Source organism: Triturus cristatus, chromosome 3_2 (assembly GCF_964204655.1).
Source record: "Triturus cristatus chromosome 3_2, aTriCri1.1, whole genome shotgun sequence".
Lineage (NCBI taxonomy): Eukaryota > Metazoa > Chordata > Amphibia > Caudata > Salamandridae > Triturus > Triturus cristatus.
In genome coordinates, this window is record NC_140584.1 from 774,301,020 (window position 1) to 774,319,526 (window position 18,507).

An 18,507-nucleotide genomic window follows, 5' to 3' on the forward strand; every position below is an offset into this window, starting at 1 on the left:
AGGATGGGATAACTTGTGGGCTCTCACCAGGTAATGTTATCAAAAATCCCTTGTAATCTTCAAATTTCCTAACATTTCTGTGATGGAAAGTTCTGGAATCTGCAGGGAGCCACAAACTTCGACCCACCTAGCATTCCCACAAGTCTCCCGATAAAAACTGTACCTCACTTGTGTGGGTAGGCATAGTGCCCGCGGCAGGCTGGGGCCCAAAACGTATTGTGGAGACATCAAAATTACCGATCACTACACTACCTGGTTTTGCAAGGAGGGGTCTCCGGGGTTGTTGGCTCCAGGCTCAGCGGTCATCTAGGGGAACCTAGCAAATCCAGACATTTCTGAAAATTAGATACCCAGGGATGTGTGGCTTGCGTGGATCCCCCAACATTTTCCTACCCAGAATCCCCTGCAAACTTCAAATCTAGCTGAAAAAACAATTCACATTTTTCTCACATTTCTGTATGGGAACGTTGTGGGATCACCGGGCTGACACATTTTCTACCACCCAGCGTTCCCACAGGTTTCCCAATAAAAATGATCCCTCATGTGTGTGGTTGGGCCAAGTACCTGCAACAGGCAAGGGCCCAAAACGTATTGTGGAGACATCAAAATTATCTATCACAAAAAGACCTGGTTTTGAAAGAAAGGCATCTTCGTTTTGGGTCCTGGGCTTGGCGGCCATCTAAGGAACCTACCAAACCCACACATTTCTGAAAACTAGACACCCAGGGGAGGCCATGGAGGTGTGACTTGCGTGGATCCCCCACTCCACTCCATTCACACCACCAGGCAAGTGTCAATCTACACACACAGTCATCAAGCTAGAGTCCACACACACTATTAGTCAAGTGCAAGTCCATACACACCGCCAGCAAAATGCCAGTCAAAGGAGGGTACACGCAGACCATCAGCCAAGCTCCAGTTGACACGCACACAAACTTTCCCTGGTTTCTAGGGGTTTTGTGACCCCGCTTGGGGGTAGATGAGACTAAAGATAAACACTGAAACAGCAAAAATGAGTCCCTAAAAAGGGAGTGCGACCCTTGCCTATGGGGCTTCTCCCTGACATGCCAATAAACATATCCCTGGTACCTAGTGGGCTTTCTGAACTCCCCCGCGTCCCCTGCGGGGGGCAGATAAGGGGCCATTGCCTCAATCTGCCTCCCGGGGACTATGGTAAATTGTTTGGCGGCGTGGGGGCATTGGCATGCCCATTTCGGCCAGAGTCACATCTGGTAACAACGAAATGGCACAAGGCCACTGTAGAGATGCGAGGAAATTGCTATGAAAGTTCCTGGGGCAACTCACGAGGTGAGGAACCTACAGTTAGTAGTCTATTTTAGTGATCAAGAATGTATGTTACTATATCATGATAGAGATAATAATACAAATATCAGTAAAACGCTTTGTGAATTCTACAAGCAAATCAAATGTTTCCAATATATGTGTCCATATAAGCATCTTAATGCTAGAGATGTACTCCTTTAATCTTTTATCATAAAAAACCAATTACTATTTCAGGGGTTCGCATGAATCTATTCTAATTGATCCATTGTGAAAGGAGCATGTGACCGTTCGTTGTTAAAAGTATAGACTTGGTTATACAGTAGGTGACAGCAGGAAGCAAAATACATGACACTCCACATTGGAGAGCATCGCTGGTATATTCACCCAAAGAAAACGAAAAATACACACAAAAAAGCACAGAATGGTTGCAAATGATAAAAAGGAGTAAAATAAAATCGGTAATCTTTATTTCCAATTATATTCATCTGAGTATAAAAACATACATCTGGTTAGCACCTTTAAAATAGATATACACAAACATTTGCTAAAAACAAGTATTCTTTTTCCATTTCAACTGTACTGTATAGTATGTTGGTTACACACTTTACACTGACTTTACAGTGGCTTTCTTCACACGGGATTTTCCAGACTTTTTCTTTGAGCCTCTAAAAATAGGGGACCTCAGGAAATCAGTATTTGTGTGTTGATCTCCTCTCCGCAATTTGCTATGAGGCAGAGGAAAAAAAGTAATTAGTCATATCGAATAATTAAGCTCTCCCAATGGAACATTCATATTTATAGTAAGTACAAAGGCAGAGTTTCAGGATAAAACGGTGTGAAATTAATTTACGGTAGGTTCCAGCAAAGAAAGACTAGGCCTTTTACAGAAAGAGGGCAGACATTTTGCTATCCCTAAAACTGCACCAAAGCAGCACAAGGTTGACTCTAGGTATTAAATTCACCAAAGCGTTCACAAATCACAGAATTAGATCGCAATCACTCGAAAAGCCAATAATTTTGTCTTTACTATGAGGTATGTAGAAATGATACAAGAAGCAGCTTTTACATCTTTGCCGAAAGAAGAATTTTTCAGTTAATATGCATGTGTTTGTCTAAGGAGTTCATATTTTTTTTTCCCCCAAAAAGACCTTTATTGGTGTCAAATGGTTCCATACAAAGCATGATGCCTAATTCCCAGACAGGCCGGCAATGCAAGGTGACGTTTTATATAGCATTAGAGGCGGGAGAGAAGATGCACAGCAAGCCGCCTACAACCACATCAGGCCAGCCGCGTCAGGTGGGCAATTATTTTAATTGGCCTCAGAAAAGGTCCCGAACGTTTATGGTCTAAAAGTCAAATAACATAATAATAGTGCCACTATTCGCCAATTTTAGCAGAATAAAATGTCCACATTCGATAATCCCTGCCACCTAGGTACATTCATACATGGTTTGCCCTAAACCCCATAGCTACATTTTAGTTGTTATGTTCCATCCTGTTTGATGACCCCCATGCATCAATTCTCATCCCCGCCCTGTGTGCCATCCACATCAGTGCGGGAGTCAGTGGTTGTGTCTGCGGTGTGCTCCAGGAGGTAAGTCTGGAGAGGAGGGTGGTAAGAGTTCAGCATAGGTATGTAATTGGTCTTGGCAATATATAAGGTCATGTAGCCAATCCTTACATTTAGGCATTTAGGAGCTCTTCCACTGCCCCACCTGCAGGCGATTCGCTGCTTAGCAAGGAGGAGTGCCAAGGAAACATATCGCCGTACCTTAGTGGGCAGCGGTTCAGTGTATCCCGTGAGGGGGTCTTCCGACACGTGCATCCCTGTCATTTGATCTAAAGAGAGAATAACTTCCCCCTAGTATCGGTGGACAGTCCCACGCCAAGTGTTTGAAGTCAGCGCCCTCCTCCCCACATCGATTGCAGTGATTGTTATCGCACAAGTGTAGGCGATGTAGGCATGCAGGCATATAGTATAAACGGTGAATGTATTTGTAGTGTATGACATGCAGTCTACTTCTGGCGAGACTTCCCCAGTTTGGCGACAACAGCAGGACCATTGCTCTTCAGTGAGGGGGTGTCCCAGCTCACCTTCCAATTTATTCTTAGCTGGGGGAAGGTCACACTTGCATTCATTTTGAGTGGTGCAATACAGGAGTGACACCACATGCGTAGGAGTGGATTGCTGCAAAAGGGCGTGAAGGGTGGGCATAATGGAAGGTTCTTGTGGGAAGCATGGGGTGAGGGAAGGAGTTCATATTTAACACACTATAACTGGCAAGAAGGCATTTTAATTATTTAGTATTAGAGAGTGGCCTATCTTGTCTGGGTGTGTGGTTGCGTATTACCCTGAGATGGTAGGGTAACACTCAGTCGTAGTTCAACAGTGGGCATTTCTGTAAGGTTTTGGCAGTCTACGTTTTACAGCAAATAATGTAAGCAGTTCAAGAGAAATATATGCATAGTATGCAAGACAATTATCATAGGGTAGTCATGCCTTATGTGTGTGTGTGTGTGTGTGTGTGTATATACATATTCTATACACATACATAAACACACATATATATATCCACACATATGTAGACACATACACACTACTATACACTGTACTTAAAATAAAGAAAAATATATATCGAGTGTTATGCTGTTGCATAACAGATTGTCAAGCTATTGGTATGGGTATAACACAGAAAAGGTAATGGGAGGAATGCTTGCAAATAGTCTAATCCACTGGCAATCACTCAGGGTAGCATTACAAACCATCATTTTTGACCCACTGTGCCACTCTAGATAGATGTCCACCTTAAGTAAACATTATAGGCTCTACTCCTCACTGGAACAGACCATCCCAAACTGCCAAGGCAAGGACCCCTCCCCAGAAGAGCCAAAGCCAGTCCAGGGTGGTCGTCAACCGAAGTCAATGATGTTTAGTTTGGATCCTGTGGAACGGCCAGCTAGGGACCCAACTCTGGGCATACCTGGGGCTTTACATTAAATGCAGACAAACAGTGGCACATGAGCTGGAATGCTACCCAGAGTGATTACCAGATGTTTAGAACAGTGGTCTTAACCTGTCTGGGGATGCCTGGGGGCCTTGAAGCCCTTACCAGGGGTCTGTGACTCCTTAGAAAATTAGTCTGAACAGAAAAATAAAGTAAAGTGATAAAAGAAGCAAAAATTAAAATAGAACATTTGAAAACGTTTGGTAAATGTGAAGGAATTTGAAACTAGGAGGCTAAACATTAAGTTAGTATACTCAGATTGATTAGTGGAAACAGTACATCAATCAGAATATACTATGGAGAATGAGTGACTTCAAATTTAGAAAATCCCTATCTTTCCAATACAAATTGAGATTTTATTTTATATTTGCAAATTAAATGAAATATTTCATCATTTGATGAATCTTTCTGTATTTTGTGGTTCAAATCATCGAAAATACAGAGGTTGGGATCCACAATAATAATTCAGTGGGGGTCCTCAGGTTCCAGTAAAGATTAGGTGAAGGTCCACAGAAGTCTAAAGGTTAAGAACCACTGGTTCAGCCTATTTGCAAGCATTCCATCACCACCATTCGTATGTCTGAAGTAACGTCTAAACGTGGCCCTCCTTGCTTGCTCTGTCACAGCATTCAAGCTACACCTTAATGCCGCCTACTAAGGCCATCACTGGTCTGGCAGCGTGGCACCAATGTTCCCATGAGGAGGAGGGTCAATACTGAGCTGCATAAGGTGGAACTTTGTCTAGAGTGGCAGAGTTGGAGAAAACCGATGGGTTGTGTGTATGGTCTAGAGCTGTGCACACGCACTGTGCAAATAAGAAACGTAGCTATATATATATATATATATGCCATGTATTGAGTTCCAGTGTCGAGGGTAGTGTTTGTACACATTTTTTCTATCTGAGCAGGGGTGTGAAATTATAAAAAATATCTACTTGTCCATGGGGCAGGTTGCTTCTTAAATCTACTTGTCCTGTAACAAAATCCCCTTGTCCCTTTGGTGCTGTGTAGCGCGGCAACAAATTATGGCAGCAATCTCATTATAAGAGCTCTGATATAGCCTCTCTGATTATGCCAGGGTTGATACCATAGTAGTGTTAGAATACTTACAATCCGCTTAGGTTGCCACGTTTCCGCAGATCTACATACTGGGGCTGAAGGTAGTGGTAAGCAATAGTTCCAGGGTCAGAATGCAAAACGTCATTTTAATTTTTTTGTTTTTTTAAATACTTTGTTATTCTGTTTGCAGAGTCTGTGCAAATCTACTAACTTGCATGTTTTAGGGGTTTTAAACAACTCTTCTCTAATCTTTTCCCATACTGAGAAATGTTGGAAATATACTCCTGACAATGGCAGACGTAAACATTCTTCCAAAGTTGGCACTTTTGAGACTATCGTTAATAATAGTGCCCCTAATTTGGTCTGGTGTTGACCATGAACTTTTGCGTTTATTAAAATTCTGTCTCTCTCTCTCTCTCTCTCTCTCTATCGGCTGGCTTCACTATGATGGACCGCATTCTGCTCTTTCACAATGAGCATATCGGCACACAAAGTAGTTTTGTTCAGTGCCAGTAACTACTGTGGCAGTGTGTGCTTTTTTGAGATTCAATTTCTTTGTGCTTTTGCCAATGTTTATTATAATGGTGAGGGCCCGGCAGCTCCCACACCAATATGGTTTTACAAAAACCATGCCAAAACAATTCATACATTGATAAAACTAAAGAGCTGACCACCAATTTTAGACCTACTGGCTTTGCCAATATTTGTTTATTTTTGTTTCCCATAATCTTATTGAAACTGATTACAATGATTTTCCATTATGAATATTTTTGGGAAATACTAGAGTGCTTCAACTTATGTTACTAAATGAAGCTGCAAAGAAATGGTACCTGAAATTTTACAGTAGTTTAGAAAAAATTTTTTTTCCTTCTTTCGTTTTTTTATTAACATTTTATTTGGAAAGCAAAGAATCATCAATCCGGCTTTCAAGCTTCTGCAAATATTTGCATCAAATCACACAGCATTCTGGAAGCATTATGCATAGCCTCATATTGCTAAACTCTGTCACTGTGTACACATTTTTACATTGGAACCACTTCCACTAGTGCAGTCAGTGCTTACAACATTTATTTAGAGCACCCACCCTAATAATAAAGGCTTTCAATTAATGAACCATAAATACAAGTTTGAACAGCATTAATATATGGACAAAAATATTACCTTAACTGCAGACAGTGCCCTTCCCTGATCCATAATGTGGTACTGCAAACTGGCAGCCAAAAGGTTTGTGCTGCAGGAGGAGGTTGGGCCTTTTTGTACAAAGGACAAAATACACATGAAAACTTATTGCCCTTGACCCCAAACAACATGTTCTGGGCGTCCGGCTATCGGAATTCCACATCCCTGTTATCTGGTATACTGTTTTTGTTTTCCCCTTTGTAACTTTATCTTATGTATTGGATCGAATGCACAGCACAGACGACACATAACAGCATAACATGGTAGCGCAGTGTGACATACATGGTTTCCTCCTTTCGGATAACGCCCCTGTGAAAGTGCACATGATCACAATGTTCAATTGCTTAGTCTGCTTGGGTTCTGCCTACAGCTTTGCTACGCTGTTCTGACTGCCCTGAGCAAGGGTTTTGAATGAGAAAATGCTGCACTGCTGCATAACCCTGATGGCTTCTGGTTGACATTTGCTTTGTATGGATTCACACCGACCTTTCCACAGACATACAGTTTAGCTTCACTAGAGAGTGTCTTCTCAAGCGGACATCTTCCAAGAAAAACTAAAAAACTACAGTGGCACTAACTTCAATCTCACGGAATGCTTTACATGTGTAAAGCACTCTTTAAAAATGAGCATTTAGGCTCTGGTCTTCACACATCTAGATGGTAGCAATGCTTTACCTGCAAGGCTTCAGATTCTACCTTGAATGAACTAGACAGCGTTCTCCGCGTCAATTCACGCCTCGAAGAACTGAAGACAGAAACTAAAGAACTAAATATAATTTTCACTACCTCACAGATAAAACATCCATTGAGCATCATCTTTGAGGCATGTTGCATCACATCCAAAAGAGCAACGAATGGTGACTCGGGCAAGAAAACCCAGAAACAATCCTCTGGGTAGCCAAAAAAAACAAACAGGAAGAAGGACAGCACTGTGTATTAGTGAAGTAATAAATAAAGCAAATGCCTAGAAAAAGTGCTCATCAGTGCTCTTAGTAAACAAAACATCTCCTGACACACCACGCTTGCACCTTCCATAAAAAAAAAAAAGAATGGGAGCTGGCTCTTCAAAACACATCTCATCCATAACTAATACCCAGCTCCCTCCACCTATCCATGCGCTACTCAGATGAAATTATATCAAGCTTTTTGTAGACAATGCTGAATCTTCTCCCAATCACGTTGTACAGAGCTCCACTACTTACTAGGAATGCTCATACCCAATAAAAACAAATATGTACAGATTACAAAAGCTAGGAGTGTAAACCTGTATTTGTGCTTTTGCCAAGTGCTGAGAATGTGCATGTGCTGTGGGTTTTGTCCTGTAGACTGCATCTGTATACAGAAGAACTAAGAGAATAAGCATATAAAGGCTTGTAGTAAAAACTTTTTGCACAACCTAGGTGTGCATCATAGACCTCTAGGAAATTTGGTTACTGGTTGAGGGGGGTGAAAATCTCCAGAAAGCAGCCATAATTCTTGTCAGGGTGAAGTCCGAAGTAAACCTCAAATGAACCTGTGCTCAACCCTCTGGTAGCTTGGCACAGGGCAGTCGGCTTAATTCGGAGGCAATGTGTAAAGTATTTTTGCAGTAATGTAATTAAAACAGTAACAAAGTGACACAACACAAGGAAAATAGCACATCTATTTAGAAAAATAGGGTAAAAATGAATAAATAATTTAAGACCAAAAGTACAAGTTACTTACCTTCGGTAATGTAATATCTGGTAAAAACACAGTATAGCCGCAGATTGCTCAACTTTTGAATTCTCCCCAGGTGCCAGACTGAATCTGGATTTTTTTTTGCAGTACCTCTGCATGCCGGGTCACAGCGATGTATGGCTCCGTGATGACATTGACTCTGGTCATAATGTCATAGGAGCCATACAAGTCCCCTCTGGTGCGCGGACATCCATTTCTTCTGTGAAAGCTTCCACGCCAGAACGCAGAGCCACTATAGAAACTGGTTGTGGAAACAGTGTGCCAAAAAGATCAAAAATCTTTGAAACATTATTAAAGAATAAACATCAGATGGTATGTTAATACCAGATATGGATTTTAAAGAAACCTCCCAAAAGAAACAATGAAGCACAGAGCTAGGTGAAACCCTGTACCCTAGTGAATAACCAGCATGCAAGGGAAAAACCTTACACTCTATTGAGACCATTCATCAATGGTAATGGAGAACAAGTTACTTACCTTCTGTAATGCTTTTTCTGGTGGATACAGGATCTGCCTGTGGATTCCTCACCTTTTGAATACCCCCTGCGCCAGCATTCCGCTGAAATTCTTTCCTAGCTCTCCCATGTTGATGAGGACATCATAACACGGTTCCGCCCGCGACACCGTATGAAGTCATCGGACCCATAAGAGGACCTATTCGGTGTGCTGACGTAAGTTCCACCCATTTTTTCCCTGCCACCGAGGCAAACTGGCAGACTGACACATTTCCACATGTATACATAGTATACTAAATATATTACATACTGGCGGTCACCAGTAGGTAGATATAGTTAGGACCTATTTTCCATATGAAATCCGCAACATTCTATTTGGAATAACGTTGGCGCCGATTGACGAATCTTCGCGAAATTTTCCAAACTTTTGGCCAGCTCCGGTCTGCTCCTATCCTGAAAATTTCACAGTGATTCGTCAAGCGGAGGCCGAGAAAAAAGGGGGGTCCCAAAACGCGTTTCCCCCATGCACTTTCCCATAGGACCTGTTGACACAGCTACAGCCCGAACTTCTGAACTGAATTACACCAAATTTGGCAAAGAGGTAGTCCTCAGTTCAGACTTGTGCCTTTTGCTTAAATGGTGTAAATCCGTTCAGTAGTTCCTGAGAAAATTAGAGTTAAAAAGATAGATATATCTATGGCCTCGGAGGATCCGCTCACCCTCCCCGCACCCTCCCGAGCATGAGCTGAATGCTAATTGGCTGCCAACACTCCGAATCAGGACGTGTTGACAGCTATCTTGTGCCGAGGCACAAGGAAACCATCCAAAAAAGGCGCAAAAAGCGACAAGGGGGCAGGGTAGAAACACCCTGACCCCCTAGGCCTGCTCAGGGGGTCCCACAAGGACCCCCAAGGACCCAAATTTGTTTTATTAAATCGCGGGATGCGCTTAGGATCCGCGCATCTCGCTGCCGGGAAACAAAACGAAGCCCCCGGGGGAGCTAAGTCCCGGGGGCAATATGATATTATAATGGGGGACCCAGAGGGGCCCCCCAGCTCTGGGGACCGCCACCCCCCGGGGCTTATTGGAATTATTGGGGGGGGGGGCTCTTAGCCCCCCCCAGCGACCGCCACCCCCCGGGGCTTTATGTCAATGTATGCGGTGGGGGTGGGAGGCTCATGGCCCCCCCGCAGTGCCGGGGACCGCCACCCCCGGGGCTTTTTTTTGTTAACCAAAAAATCCTGTGTGGGGGGGCTCGAGTCCCCCCCCCCACACGCCCCGGGGACCGCAACCTCCCCTGGGCACTAATTTTTTAACATAGGGGGTCCATTACAGACCCCCAAGCCCCGGGGACCACCACCCCCGGGGCTTTAAATTAAGTGAGAGGGGGGCCGCGCAGCCCCCCTTCCCTGGAGCCAATGATGGCCCTGGGGACCGCCACCGGTCTGAGGGGGCCTGAGGTGATATGTGTGCAAACACGCCCTGTGGCGCGTTTTAAGTTGGGGAATTAATTCCTTTTCAATCCAGAGGTCCCCTAGGGGCCAACTAGCCCACCAGTTACCTCCAGGAAGCGCCACGGACCTGCGATGCAGAGTGTTGTAAAAAGGGGCGTGGCCTCTGAAGACCGCTTTGCAACACAGCTCCCTGTCGCAAACAGGAGGTACCTGGTGGGCTAGTTGGCCCCCAGGGGACCGCAGGATTGAAGAGGAATTAATTCACCAACTTAAACCGCGCCACAGAGCATGTTTGCACACGTCACCTCAGGCCCCGCCCCCTTCCTGTACCATTGTACAAATATTCCTGTAAAATAAGCAGAACTACGAATTCCGATTTACTCACCTGCTATCAGGAGAAAACCCAGGGCTGCATCTGTTAGACCAGCACTGACGCTGAAAAGTAATTCTAAGCGTACTTACCAGTAACTTGTATTTCCTTTCATAGGAATCCATTGTGTGGTTTTCAGCAGAAAAGTTTCTAATTGTCCATTTTTGAAACGTACAAATATTCCTCTAAAATCAGCCAAACTACGAATTCCGATTTTCTCACCTGTTATCAGGAGAGAAACCAGGGCTGCATCTTTTAGACCAGCACTGACCCTGAAAAGTAATTCTAAGCGTACTTACTAGTAACTTGTATTTCCTTCCATAGGAATCCATTGTGTGGTTTTCAGCAGAAACATTTTTAAGTGTCCGTTTTTGAAACGTACAAATATTCCTCTAAAATCAGCCGAACTACGATTTACTCACCTGTTATCAGGAGAGAACCCAGGGCTGCATCTTTTAGCCCAGCACTGACCCTGAAAAGTAATTGTAAGCATACTTAACAGTAACTTTTATTTCCTTCCATAGGAACCCATTGTGTGCTTTTAAGTAGAAAAGTTTCTAAGTGTCTATTTTCACAAACTAAAAATATTCCTAAAAAATCGTCTGTATGACTTAAACACATTCTTTCAACTGTTTACAGGAGATTCACCTGTGCTGGATCCAGGATCCACTACTGAGTAAGAAAAAGTAACGATAACACTACTTACCTGCTAAGTGAATTTTCTGCCTTAGGATAACCTTGGTGATTCTATATGAAAACATTTCTGTCAACTTTTAAAATACAATAATAATCCTTAAAAATCACTACTGTAACCAAAACGCTTTTACTCAACTGTTTACAGGAGATGTCCAAGGACTGAATCTAGCATCCAGTCCTGTGGTTAGAAAAGTAATCCATAAAGTAACTAATTGCATTTGACTAGAAATTCACATTGAGCTCAATGTTGCTTTGTGTTTGAAATTGTGTTGCCCATTGCAACAACTGTAACTACTGTACTTAAAAGTCTATTGCCTATTTGAAAAGTATTTAAACTAAAGTAATTCATTCTGAGAATGTATATTTTGTATTGTAATGTATAATGTAATTAAAAAAATAAAATATCTAAAATTAAACAGTTTAAACAACGTAGTAAATCAGTATAAAAAAAAATCAGTATAACAATTAATACATTAACAATTGTCATTAACAAAACCTTTGAAATTCACTGAAAAAACCATAGGTTTCAGGCCTGATATAGTTAGGAATTAGCATTTAAAAAAGCTTTGAAATTCACTGAAAAAACCATAGGTTTTAGGGGTGTTATAGCTGGACATTTCACTCGAACAAAACCATTGAAATTCCTCTGATATAGTTAGTTGTACTAACTACATCTCGCGCGCCCACAATCCACTGCTGATGATGTCACATATTACATCATTCATGACATGGTCAGTGACATCACTGATGACATCTCAAATGACATCACTGATGACATCATCCACGTGACAATCCGATACACCTCATCATACACTAGTATAACCTTTCATCACTCACTGTAAAATAGAGAGTGCCAGATTTAAAACCATTGACACACCAATACAAGTTTCTAAACACCCACTCAGTGATTCCTAGATCTATACACACATCTAATCACTTACCTATAGATTCACTCATACATGCTGTCAATTATCAATAGAACACTATCAAATATACTTATACACCTATATCGACATTACACACCAGAAAACATCCTAATCACTTATGAAGTCATCCTACTTACTTATGCAAACAATGGATCATACTTACTTTTACTTAGCTATACACTTATAAAAACACCACTTCATCTATTCATATAGATTATAGCTCATACTTAGTGTGTTTTAAAATCACTATTACAACTATACAGTTATCCAAACAGTCACTCATACAAATCACTGAGTGTTATGTATACTTATTTATATACAACAACTGACACATACACTGGCTTTTATTTTTCTAGTTTGTTGGACATGTACCATTGAGACATATATTTGCTCATCGCCACACCCATAAAGATATTCACTCACCCAAACAACTGTTATAACATGTAGTTTTAACTTCATATACCTACTGAATCAACTATTCACACATCTTCGGGCAGTCACACACCCCCATCGAACCACACACACATTCACTCTCCCATACAAATACTCAGTTAACTAATCAATAAATAATACAGACTTTCGCGTAGCTAGTAACCAACTAGTGCAGCAGTTTACACAACAACTGACAAAGTGATACAGATATTCACACAGTTTAGTCACTATCCAATATATTTAGTGAGACACTATAAATTAGTCAAGTAAACAGTTAATCACACTGCTACTAAATCCACCATCCAGATATTTATATATCCACTCATTCTTCAATGTAAATTGCTATATATATAATACATATTTAAATAACGAACCAAACCACATTCTCTGGATGTCGTCATCAGTGATGTCATTTGAGAAGACATCAGTGATGTCACCGACCATGTCATGAATGATGTAATATGTGACATCATCAGCAGTGGATTGCGGGCGCGCGAGATGTAGTTAATACAACTAACTATATCGGAGGAATTTCAATGGTTTTGTTCAAGTGAAATGTCCAGCTAACTATAACACCCCTAAAACCTATTGTTTTTTCAGTGAATTTCTAAGTTTTTTTAAATGCTAATTCCTAACTATATCAGGCCTGAAACCTATTGTTTTTTCAGTGGAGATATATATATATATATACACACACACAAATGCATAACAAATAAAGGCATAGAGAAATAGCAACAGATCAAGCATTTCTCACTATTAAAACATAAGACGATTAAGACATAATAAAAACATTCATGTCAAACAGTTAAAGCATTTTCTTGGTAGAAACAGGTGGACAACGGGGAGGCGGGTGGGACCATGAGGAATCCACAGGCAGATCCTGTATCCACCAGAAAAAGCATTACCGAAGGTAAGTAACTTGTTCTTTTGATGGATACTTCTGCCTGTGGATTCCTCACCTTTTGAATAGAATCCCAAAGCCGTACCTCTCCCGGAGGAGGGTGTCCACCTGACTAGACCAACAAATCTTGCAAAACAGAACAAGCAAAATGGCCATCCCTCCTAACCTCCGAGTTCAATCAGTAATGCTTTGCAAAAGTATGGAGGGAGGCCCAAGTTGCTGCTTTACAAATATCAATAACAGGAACACCTCTAGACAAAGTAGTAGACTTCGCTCTGGTGAAATGAGCTCTGATACCTTCAGGAGGGTCCTTCTTGGCCAAGGTGTAGCAGATCTTGATGCACAAGATGATCCACCTGGAGAGTGTCCGCTTGTGCACAGCTCTGCCTTTCTTTCGTCCAATGTAGCCCACAAATAGCTGATCATCCAGTCTCAGATCTCTTATTCGGTCCAAATAAAAGCTTACAGCTCTCTTAGGGTCCAAACAATGAAGTCTATCCTCCTCCTTGGAAGGGTGAGGGGAGGATAGAAGGTAGGTAAAGTAATGGACAGTCCCATATGGAAAGGAGTAACCACCTTGGGAAGGAAAGCCGCCCTGGTCCTTAGAACCAACTTATCTGGCATGAAAGGCGGTTTTGAACTAAGAGCCTGAAGCTCACTTACCCTCCTAGCCGAGGTAATGGCAATCAAGAAAACCGTTTTAAAAGAGAGAAGCCTCAAGGGGCAAGTAAGAAGAGGCTCAAATGGAGAACCCATTAAAAAGGTAAGAACGAGATTCAAATCCCACTGAGGCATAATGAAATGAGTGGGAGGAAACTTATTTGTAAGGCCCTTAATGAACCTCATGACAATGGGGGACTTATACAAAGACGGCGAGTCCGGCAAACATAGTAAAGCCAACAAATAGCCCTTAACCGTGGCCACAGCACAACCCTGCTGGGCCAAGAAAAGCGAAAACTGAAGAACATCCGACAAGTGGGCCTTTAAAGGATCAATGGTTCTCTCTCCACACCATTTAACAAATCTAGACCATCTGGAAGAGTAAACAGACTTGGTGGAGTGTCGCCTGGACGATAAAATAACATCCACCATATCCGGGGAGAGAGAGACGGATTCAGGTTGCCCCGTTCAATTTCCAGGCATGAAGGTGCAGGCTCTGGAGGTGGGGGTGTAGAACCTGCCCCTGTGACAGGAGATCTGCCCTGAGAGGGAGACGGAGCGGAGGGTGCGATGAGAGGTGAAGAAGATCTGTGTAACACACCCTTTTTGGCCAATCCGAGGCGATCAATATAACTTGGGCCCGATCTTGGAGAATCTTCCTCAGAACCCGAGGAATTAAGGCAAGGGGAGAAAACGCGTAAAGGAGTTGCGAGCTCCAATCCAATTGAAACGCATCCCCCAGCGCTCCCTGCATTGGAAACTGGAGACTGCAGAACAACGCGCAGTGCATGTTCTCGTGAGTTGCAAAGAGGTCCAACCGAGGAGACCCCCACATCTGGAAGATGTGATGGACAACCTCCGGATGAAGCCGCCACTCCTCATCGGCCGAGCAATGCCAACTGAGACTATCCGCACGAACATTCAGCACACCAGCTAGATTTGCAAAAACACAAATCGGATGGCTCTGAGCCCAGGACCAGAGTCGAAGAGCCTCTCGTCAGAGATGATACGACCCTACACCTCCCTGTTTTTTGATGTACCACATCGCGGTAGAGTTGTCCGTCAGGACCTGAACTGACTGACCACAAAGGGAAGGAAGGAAAGCCTTTAGTGCCAAACGTATCGCACGCAATTCCAGAAGGTTGATGTGAAGCAACCTTTCCTCTGGAGACCAAAGACCTTTGACATCCAGATCCCCCAATGAGCACCCCACACTAGAGTGGAGGCATCCGTGATAACTGTGGCCACCGGCGGAGGAGGCTGAAAAGGCTTTCCTCGAGACAGATTGCCCTGCACACTCCACCAAGTCAGCTCCGCTGCAGCGTCTCTGGAGATTCTGACCTTCTCCTAGAGATCTCCGTTGTGCTGATACCACTGCCTGCGGGGCACCACTGGAGTGTCCTCATGTGCCAGCGTGCATGACTGACCAAAAGTATGCAGGAAGCGAACAGACCGAGCAGACGTAGAACCTTTAGGACTGGAACAACCGCTCCATCGTGAAATAAAGGAATCATTTCCTGTAGGTCGAAAATCCTCTGCGGAGGCGGGTATGCTCGACACACAGAAGTGTCCAGTATTGCCCTTATGAACAAGCTGCGCTGTGAAGGCACCAGATGAGATTCGGGTACATTTATCGAGAAACCCAAGTTGAACAACAGTTGTGTTGTTGCTTGCAAGTGGCGCAACACCAACTCCGGAAATCTGCTTTCAAAAGCCAGTAGATGTTGCCACTACTGACCTCGTAGAATGTGCTCGGACTCCAGCCAACAAAGGACTGCCAGCCTTTTGATTACAGAATTGTATTGCACTTGCAACTCACCTGGAAATACTCTGTTTGGAGAGTAGGAAACCTTTCCTTAGTGCACTGTATGCCACAAATAGTTGAGAGGTCTTACAGAAAGATTTTGTTCTCTCTAAATTGAACTTCAGGCAATGTCAGATGTCCAATGAATACAAAGCTCTCTCAGCCGATGTCGTAGGGTTCGGGAAGAATGTCTTAAGAACCACTGGTTCATTGAGGTGGAAATCAGATGGCACCTTTGGAATGAACTTTGGATTTGTTCGGAGCAGAACTCCATCTGATCTGAATTGCAAGAAAGGTTCCTTTATTACACAAGCTTGTATTTCACCGAACCTTCTGGCTGAGGTCAAAGCAAGAACAAAGCCAACTTCCAAGATAGGAATTTGATTTCTGTCTGCTTAACGTGTCCGCAATCGTTTTCTGCCGCCATGTAACATGGACCGTGGTCTATGGGCCATTCCCACAACTTTTGGACTTCCTTGGAGAGAAGGCGAGATTTCGTGCCCCCTTGCTTGTTTACATAGTGCATCATCGCGGTATTGTCCATTCGGACTAGCACTGATGAATTCTGTATCCTGGGCAGAAATGCCTTGAGCGTCAGATACACAGCTTTCAACTAACAAATTTATGTGAGATTGAGTTTGAGCTTGATGCCATTTTCAGCTTACTCTGAGTTCTTGTAGGTAAGCTCCCCATCCCTCTAAGGATACATTGTGAGAAAGTGCCATCTTTCTTGCATGGCATGCCCCCACTTTTTGCTGAATTGCTGAATGTACTTTGACTGAGTGTACCCTGGACTCCTGCCAATCAGGTGCCCAGGGCCTATGTTCCTTCCCTAAAAACCCAAAACCCAAATTGGCAAACCCTGGCCACATGTCAGCCACTGGTAAATGGTACCCTAGGTACCAAGGGCCTTGTGACCAGGGAAGGCCTCTAAGGGCTGCAGCACTCATTGTGCCACCCTTAGAGGCCCTGGAACCTTACACACCCACACACACACACACACACACACACACACACACACACACACACACACACACACACACTGCCCTTGCAGGCTGGGTGTCTGGGTGCAAGATAAAACAAAGAGTCGACATGGCACACATCCCTGTGTGCCATGCCCATCATACACTGGCATGGCATACATCAGCCACCTCTCTATCTGGGTGCCCTATGCCAATGGTGTGGGCACAGGAGCAGAAGCCCTGTGCCCCTACAGTACCCAGGTTCGTTCCTGGGCACTGTAAGTGCAGTGCTGCCATTTAAGAGTACATGGTGCTGAGAGCCCGTCAAACACAAACTCCACAGCACCATAAAGGCAGCAAGACTGAGAAGTTTGGTATCAAACTTCTCAGCACATTAAACCCACACTGATGCCAGTGTGGGATTTAAAGTACCAAGCACCCCAGAGGGCATCTTAGAGATGCCCACTAAAACCTAACCTACAAGCCACGTCAGTTCTGAGGCTGCCACACAGCAGACACGTTGCTGGACCCCTGGGTAGGAGAGCCCCTGCTCTCCTGGGCCTGCAACAATGCACATCCTGGGCGAGGTGCTAACTCTCCTCCCCCAGGATGGGCAGGGGGAAGCTTCAAAGGCATGCCGCCTCTGTGAGCTTCCCCAGGCGACTGCAACCCCCCACTCTGGCGGGAAGCTTGGCCGGAAACCCCAAATAAGGACAGGGGATGTGCCAGCCTGCCAATCCCACCCCTCAGGGGGGGGGGGGGGGGGGGGGGGGGGGGAGGCGAGGTGAAGCACATCCCCGGGCTCTCGCCATCTTGGAGATGGGAAGTCCTACCCTATCAGGACTAGGCTACTTCCCCCCCCTCCCACAGGAGAGAGGCAGGATAGGGGGTGTACCCACCCCAGGACAGGGACCCATTGGTCCCTGCCCTTCACCTACCTGTAACGCACCTAAATCTAGTATTTAGGGGCACCCTGAACCTTCCTTCCCCAGATTCCGAAATCCAAAGAAGAGCTAGAAGAAAGAAGACCTGCCCTGCAGCTGCTAAGAAGAGGAAGACACAAACTGCTTTGTCCCCAGCCCTACCGGCCTGTCGACCCTCGAAGCTGCTCCTGCTCCAAACCCGGCATCTCTTGTGGCCAGCAACCTCACAAACCCCGGAGGACCTGGCTACCTTTTGACTCTAGACCCCTGGGACTCCCATGAGTAGAGGCTCTACTCAAAACCTATTTCTAATCCCTGGCAGCAGCCCGGAACCACGAACCCAGCACACTCTGCACTAGCCAAGCCTGGCCTGTGCCGGAGTGAACAAAGACCACGAGGACGACCCCACGGCGACTGTGACCCCGAGTCCGGCACCCAAGGACTTTCCCTGACACTCCTGAAGAAGCCTGCAGCCTCAGAAAAAGGTGCCCCCCCCACCGCGATCAACAGAGGGTAAGATTTCCCGACACCAAAAGGCACCCCTGCACGCGGCGCCCCGCGGCCCCCTGTGCCCAATCCCGGTGTACCTACCTATCCTCCAACTACCCAACTTAGCTCTCGAAGTGGTGGCGGCACCTGAAGTATCCTCGTCCCCGAGCTTGCAGTCTTTCTAAACCG

General features: G+C 44.4%; 1 protein-coding gene across 4 annotated transcripts in view; it reads right to left on the bottom strand.

Moving 5' to 3' along the window:
• Positions 1-1,729: 1,729 nt before the first annotated feature.
• LOC146858071 (uncharacterized) overlaps positions 1,730-18,507 on the bottom strand; it is a 499,452-nt gene continuing 482,674 nt past the window's right edge. For all 4 annotated transcript variants that reach the window (XM_085648839.1, XM_085648840.1, XM_085648841.1 and 1 more), the window contains one exon: positions 1,730-2,009. In XM_085648839.1, coding sequence (XP_085504965.1) covers positions 1,889-2,009 — 121 coding nt within the window. In that variant the 3' untranslated portion in view covers positions 1,730-1,888. The remainder of the gene's footprint in view (positions 2,010-18,507) is intronic.